The 7,280-nt window shown below is 31.4% G+C and overlaps 1 protein-coding gene across 1 annotated transcript; it reads right to left on the bottom strand.

Annotated features, from left to right (window-relative positions):
* Nucleotides 1-787: 787 nt before the first annotated feature.
* Nucleotides 788-6,322, bottom strand: LOC134698106 (uncharacterized). The gene is made up of 3 exons (XM_063560396.1): nucleotides 6,316-6,322; nucleotides 4,070-5,578; nucleotides 788-870 (listed from the first exon to the last, which is right to left on the bottom strand). The coding sequence occupies exons 1-3, from the start codon at nucleotides 6,320-6,322 to the stop codon at nucleotides 788-790; spliced, it is 1,599 nt and encodes a 532-aa protein (XP_063416466.1).
* Nucleotides 6,323-7,280: the final 958 nt, after the last annotated feature.

Here is a 7,280-nt window from a genome sequence, read left to right as displayed (position 1 = left end):
AGAGTTCCATATTTTGAAATGCACCGGAAACTGGAGTTGTAATACAAGACTGGTACCTTAAGATATTACATATATGGAATTGAGACCCAATCTGGCAAAGATTAAGTTTCATTTCTGATGTAATATTTTTACATGACTATCAATGATGTGGTCATTTTTATAAATTTACTGGTTACAAAACTTTGATTTTTTCGAAAAACTAAGGATTTTCTTATCCCAGGAATAGATAACCTGAGCTGTATTTGGCACAACTTTTTGGAATTTTGGATCCTCAATGCTCTTCAACTTCGTTCTTGTTTGGCTTTATAAATATTTTGATATGAGCGTCACTGATGAGTCTAACGCGCGTCTGGTGTACTAAATTATAATCCTGGTACCTTTGATAACTATTTAGTAGATAACTTCCTAGTTGGCAGTATTCCACATCTTTTTTTTTTTGTGTATTTCGAAATGTCCTATTGAGACTCGTGCTTTGAGCCTGATAAATGAACTATTCTTCTCTAGAAAGAGACGACTAGGCATAATGTTCTGTATGCAGGATCATAGTGTTTAAAGTGAAGATATTTGAAATATAATGAATATTCTTCGAGGTTTTGTGGTGGAAGGGCTGTTTATTCTTTTTACTAGAATTGAAAATGTTTGCATACACCTGTAAGTCGAAAAATTGAACCCATTCAAGTGCGACATAACATTCACATATTATTCAAGACTACTTGTTGTGTACTTCATTTGAATGCTGTGTGCGTATCCAAAGCTTAGTTGAAATTTGCAAATTTTCATTTTTTTTTTAATCTAACCAAGAACGTCTCTTCTCAAATACAGTTAGTACATCACTGTCACTAATTTTTATTTTCTTTCGTACAACCTCATCTTAAAAAAAAACCATAGAAAAACACAATATAAAAAAATAAAAGTTCAAAAGTTCAAAATACAACGATAACACTAGAAAAACAGAAAGCATCTTTTACTTCATATTATTATCATACATGCTACTTTAATGACGCGTTTCACAACGCAACATACAATTGTTTATATACCCTGCATGTGCATTTCTTCAGTAATGGTTTTGACAAACGTTTGGAATCAGTATATATATTGACTTTAGTTAAAAGATTGTGGGTTAGATTGTGTGCCTACTTAACTTTTAACCGCGAAGAATTAAAGGCAATGGTTTCACGTTGAGATTGTTTTAGTTCGACTTAGACGTAAATAGTATTTTCTCTGAGAGTTCGAGTGATTAAGCAATTATAGATGCAAATTAAATTAATTGGCAAAAAACATAAATATACATATGTCAAATGACGTCGATATTATTAGCTAAGTTTTTGCTCTGTGCTAGGCTGAAACACAATGTATTTCAATATACTTCAACACAATATAAGTTAGCATTAGGGCTTGCAAATTTGACAATGACTTAAGGTGGTATGGGTGTCTTCCTCCATCCTGGATTGTAAAAAACAGAGAACCAAAGGTTCAGATTTTCTATCAAGTTAGCAAAATTTGATGCAGGCATGCAGATATTTAATGCGAATTTTCATTTTAATGAACCAATTTATAAGAATATAACTTTTTATAAATTAATATTTTTGCAAATGTTGATTATTTTTTGTTGTTTTGAAAAGTAGAAAAACATTGGCATTTTAAGGGGAGCTAACTCTAAAACAGTGCATTTTCTAAAGGATTCTACATGGAATTTTCCTTTTTTGTATTTTAGCCGTAAAAAACGTACGGTGACCCTATCTTTTCTTTTGATGTCATCAAAGCATTGTTTTAAAGCTATCATTTCCTTCAGTATTTAACAATTCTATCATTTTGTTTAGTTTCATATCACAAAATGGTGTTTTTCCTCTATAATCCATACAAAATGTGCCATTTTGTCACGTCCTGTAGCTTGAAAAAATGCGCGGTGATCTACCACTTTTATTATATTTTTCAACATATATCAATAGATACTACATTTTGGCAAAGTATGAACTTTTATTTTAGACTCCTATACCACCTTAACACTGCCTTTTTGTGTTTTGCCGGTCTAAACAAATAATTTCACACTCCAGGAAAGAAGGTTAGCATAAGCTATTCGAGTAAATGGCAAAAAATTAAACACACAAAGTCAAACCCTACACCTGTCAGCTATGAAAGATAAAAACATTGGACAAAAAACAATGGGTAAATTATCTTTTTTTATTTAAAATATTTCAATGTGGCAGCCTCATAATTTAACCGCAGAAACATAAATTTAACTTTAACGTGTTTAAGAGATGTGCATGCACTCCTTGGGGAAAAAAGTAACTAAAAGATGTGCTTCTTCTAGAAATTCGTTTCTTGATACATTTACTTACTCCACTATTTAAATTCCCATTATTGATAATTATTCCTAAGGCGGAATTGTACCAAAGAAAGAACAACATACATCGGAAATCTTTTAAAATGTGTAGATTTAACACTGAACTAGTTATAGATATACATTAAATGTTGGAACCCTCTTATTTCAAATATTAATGACACAGGCTTCAGAATACATCGATCTCAAGGATTGCATCGTTATACGACATAATAATCACTGGTACATTAAAAAAAAACCAATATACTAAACAAGCGTTCGTTTAGAAAATTCTATCTTAAAGAATCCATAATTTCATAAAGGCTTCTCGATTAATCAAAATACACAGAAAGTTTAAATGTTTCTAATATTATGTAACATCTTACAGCATTGAAACGATATACTATTATTCAAAAATAAAAATTGTCGTCTTGTTTACAACTCAACCGTTGGATTTTTTTAGTCAACCATATCGATTCAATTACGACAAAGTAGACCAACAGTCTTATTTAAAGTTTTGTGATACTAAAAGGTTCGACATTTTGCTGTTTCTATATTTCCAGAATATCAAGGTATACAGTTTAATGATAGTCAGTCGCAAATAAAACAAGTTCGGTGAAGTATTCATACTATTATTATTTTGTGTAACTAAAAAACTGAGATTTACGTTATGAATACTTCATACGTACATAAAGATATGCCGTTTACATAAGGTTATTGTATTGATGTCTATGTAAAGGAATTCTATGCTAGTGTCAAACAAATGAAATGATAAGCAGGAATCAGACTAGCAAAATGCCACCGATGGATCTTCAAACACTCACTATAGCAGATCTGATGGACCAAAAATGCGTGGAAACGTCTCTACACCAGACAACATATTGAACGTTTTATGTTGCTATTCAGTTAGCTGCATCATTTTAAATTGAATAAAAGTTAGAATCTTGTCACAGACTTGGCACCCAGGTGTTTATAGTAAATTCATATTTAATGATCCCTTAGTAAATTTAGTAATAGAGCTTTGCGGATATCTCTCATTTGCAGAAAGATCGTTTGCAGCTTGGTCAACTTATATGGGATGTTATAATGATCATGACAACAGGGAGAAAGGATTTTAAAAAGCGTTTATCAATGCATTAAATATATATGAGTACGCTATTGTCGAATTCATTTATACAAAATCTTGATTCAACTCTATTTATAGCAAACTTTACAATATATGTAAAACATCAGATTGAATGAAAAAATGACGATGAAACATATCACAAGCATCATAAGAAAACACCACCTCTTTGAAATCTCAAATTTAATAAGCTTCATTATAATACACAGAAATTATCAATAACTCTAAAGTTATAATATTACCTTAAACAAGTCTATTTTTTAATTCTGTAAATCTTATAAATGTCTGCTTGGAAGACTATCCATAAAGTGACAACGGGTAAGCTATACCAAGAATTCCGAAAGAAACAAGTTCGTCAATTGGATGTACTATACAATATCTTTCCATTACAGTCAATTTAAGATCTTGAAAACAATCACGACATATTTCGAAACTACTTAGATGATGATAACATAGCAAACGCAAAAAATGAGCGTACACAACTGGCGGTATTCTACACTCTTGTGACATAATCATAAATTCTAATTCATTCGGGATTAACGTAGATTTATTATAAAAATAGACATGATCTAATAGCAGAAGTTTCCATAGCTGAACAAGATTCTTCTTTCTGAATAAATTCGCACCTAATAGTTCGTGATGCATGTATGATAGATTCATTAATGGATGCATTTTCTCCAGTGTACATTTTGATAAAATATACTGGATAATGTAGATAGATAGGTTGTACTGTCTTGTCTTGTAGAAAAACGATGCTAACAGTAGCCACCCAGATACAGCATCATGATGTAAATTTAGTAACAAGCTACGTATGCAGAGATTGTGTTGCTTGTAAGTAGATTTATTACTGGAAATATTCTTGATTGTAAATGATTGCGCAATAACGCTACACATTTTAGAAATATAGTACAAATGAAATTGTTTTATTTTGAAATTTTCAAACGAAAATGCAATACGAATTCCCTGTTCTAAAGTAAATTTACTATACTTGCAATCTGACACATTAATTATAGTAAATAATAATTTTTGTATTCCGTCAACACGTCCATAATTTGGTTCTTTTAGCGATCGAAATAATAATTCATTATATTTCGAAAACTGATGTGAAAATAAGATGCATTGCCAATCATAACTATTTAAGATATTCAGTTTATTCAAGAGAATTTCCTTTGCATGTCCTTTTATCTTATTTTCAAATAGATTATTCTCAGGAATGAAGTAATGCGGACAAATTGAGTTTTGAACACAATATATTAGTCGTCTAAAACATCTCATAAAACAAGATATTAAGTTGTCCGGTCTCCAGACTGAAGGCGAAATTTCTTCCGAAATCCAGAATACAATCGTCTTCATGAAATATGAACAAAGTAACCCATGACAGTCTAAGTCCGATTCCAATAAATCTTTGAAAATAATTTTCATCAGAGCATAGCAAAGTAATTGTGTGTGTGTAAAAGTATAAGTTAAGAATTTTTCACCAACAGAAAACGACAATCTCCATGCTAAATCGTTATTTGTAGACCCTTGAAGACCTATTGGTACGCAAATAATGCCGTGTTTAACTATAGACTGTTTCACATTTGTCGCAGGCCACCCGTTATTTGATCGTGTTATCCATTGCATTGCTGGTTTTATCCATAATTTAGTATGGCAGCATAATGCAAAGTCAAAACGACCTTTCTTATCGGAAACACACGGTCCATGAACAATCGGGAACTTATTTGTCACAACTTGTTGTTTAAATACAGTGCTTGAGATGTAAAAGTCCTGTCCTCTTTTTTCACATAATTTATACATATAACCATCATAACTGTACAGTAGACGCAACTGAGTGAAACCTGGTTGGATATCATCTGTTTCCATTGCAAAATAAATGTTATCAGACTTGAACAGAAAGTTCGTGTCTTGGGGTATCTCACAAAAGCTACAAACAATCATGACATCTAGGTCACTACCTCGCATGTGTAGTCCTTCTCCAAAACTTCCACTGGTAATCGTCTTAAAGTCCTCAGTATTTGCAAAATTGTCCCTGACAGTTATCATCATTCGTATTGTTTTAACGTATTCTTCCGTTCCAACAATATGCTGACATAGATACCGATATAAAGCAAGTGATTCATTTTGTGTTCCTAAATCTGTAATAAATTCAATGTAATAAGAACATGAAGAAAACTAATATCAAATGAGGACCGATTAAGATTATGATTATTGTGCGAACCCCGTTTATTTCACAATTTTTAAGTGTTGTTAATCAATAAAAAATAAACCTTGCGCATAAATCAAAAGAGGTCATACATATTTTATAAGGTTTGTTTTAATGTAAAAGTATAAACAGACGGACATTTTTATTTATTTGGAACAACTCCTGTCATTTTTAATCTCTGTCTATATTACTGTCAATTACAATTAAACAATGTATTTGTTACGGCTTGAACATAAGAAACATTTGAAAGATGAAATTACCTATATTACCTTAATTTATAGTGTTTAAGCTTAATAAAGGCAACAGTAGTATACCGATATTCAAAATTCATAAATCGATAGAGAAAAAAAACAAATCCGGGTTACAAACTAAAACTGAGGGAAACGTATCAAATATAAGAGAACTACGACACAACAGAGACACAACACCGAACCGTACCTATGTCTGCTTAGTCTGCCTAGATTGCATCAGGAAGTCGTCCTTGTGCAATAATTTTTCAATACAATATTTTATACTGTGATTCAAATAATCGCACAGAAACATACGTGTTTGCAGATTATATCGCAGTTATTTTAAACGAAACCTAAATTTGAATAAATTTAAGATGACTTTAAAAAAGTTAAAAAATAATACATATTAAAAACCATTGCTATATATCAATCGCATTACCTGCCATTGTATTTGAATGTCCCTGTGGTAACATTCGTCCCTCTAATATTATGTGTATTTTTGAATGTACTTATGCTGGATTTCTCCTATTATATACGATTGACTATGTTTAAAGTTCGTGACTATAAAATCGATATTCAAACAAATATACTTGTCAAAGGTGTGGTTTTATTTTCCCTATCACAATTGCTCATAAATTGAACCGTACAATGACAGCTTCAAGGTGATTTAAATCCCAGACTGGTATAATAGTTGCTATTAAAGCAAAAATGGATAAAAAAAATTATTACATTTATATGTAAAAATCTAACTTATTTTGCCGTTTTATATACTTTTTTTTAGATTCTTTTTTATTGACTTGTTATCTTATATATATTTTTTTTCATCTACCATTTTCCTAGTAAAAGTCGTAACAAATGAGTTAAATAGTTATCAAAGGTACAAGGCTTATACTTTAATATGCCACACTTATTAGTGACGCTCAGATTAAAATAGTTAGAAAGTCAAACAAGTACAAAGTTGAAGAGCATTGTTTTGGACGTATCGATATTAGTAAACACAAAAGCGTCTTCAATGTTCGTAAGCTTTACTAGTCTATGATATACAAGAGAGACGTCGGCAAGTGACGACGTTGCGGGCCTATTGTTACGTAAATGGCGGTAAAACGTTAAACAAATAAAAGAGTATAAAGTAACTATAACTAATTCACAACAATCTGGGGGCCGCAAAATGCAATTACTGCTCATGTATTGGTCATAAAAAGGGTATTGAAAAAACACTTTTAACAATTAAAGTTCATATTTCCAATGGCACCAGTTTCACAATTGGTCTCGTGGTAATCATTCTATTTGATGTCCGAAGTTTCACTGCTCTCACTACTCCATCATTCCCGGTGATCAAATCTTCAATAACTGCTAGTTTCCACATCATTCTCGGTGAATTGTCCATGATTTGTACGACGGAAC

Source organism: Mytilus trossulus, chromosome 14, assembly GCF_036588685.1.
Source record: "Mytilus trossulus isolate FHL-02 chromosome 14, PNRI_Mtr1.1.1.hap1, whole genome shotgun sequence".
NCBI classification, from domain to species: domain Eukaryota; kingdom Metazoa; phylum Mollusca; class Bivalvia; order Mytilida; family Mytilidae; genus Mytilus; species Mytilus trossulus.
Note: the sequence above shows the minus strand (reverse complement) of the source record. Positions and strands in the feature narration are given on the sequence as shown.

What these genes read in the sequence shown, in the direction of transcription:
- LOC134698106 (XM_063560396.1), bottom strand. An exon ending in CATGCATCACGAACTATTAG is followed by an intron (nt 871 to 4,069) that starts GTGCGAATTTAT and finishes TTTTTTTTTAAG; the next exon opens with ATGAGGTTGTACGAAAGAAA.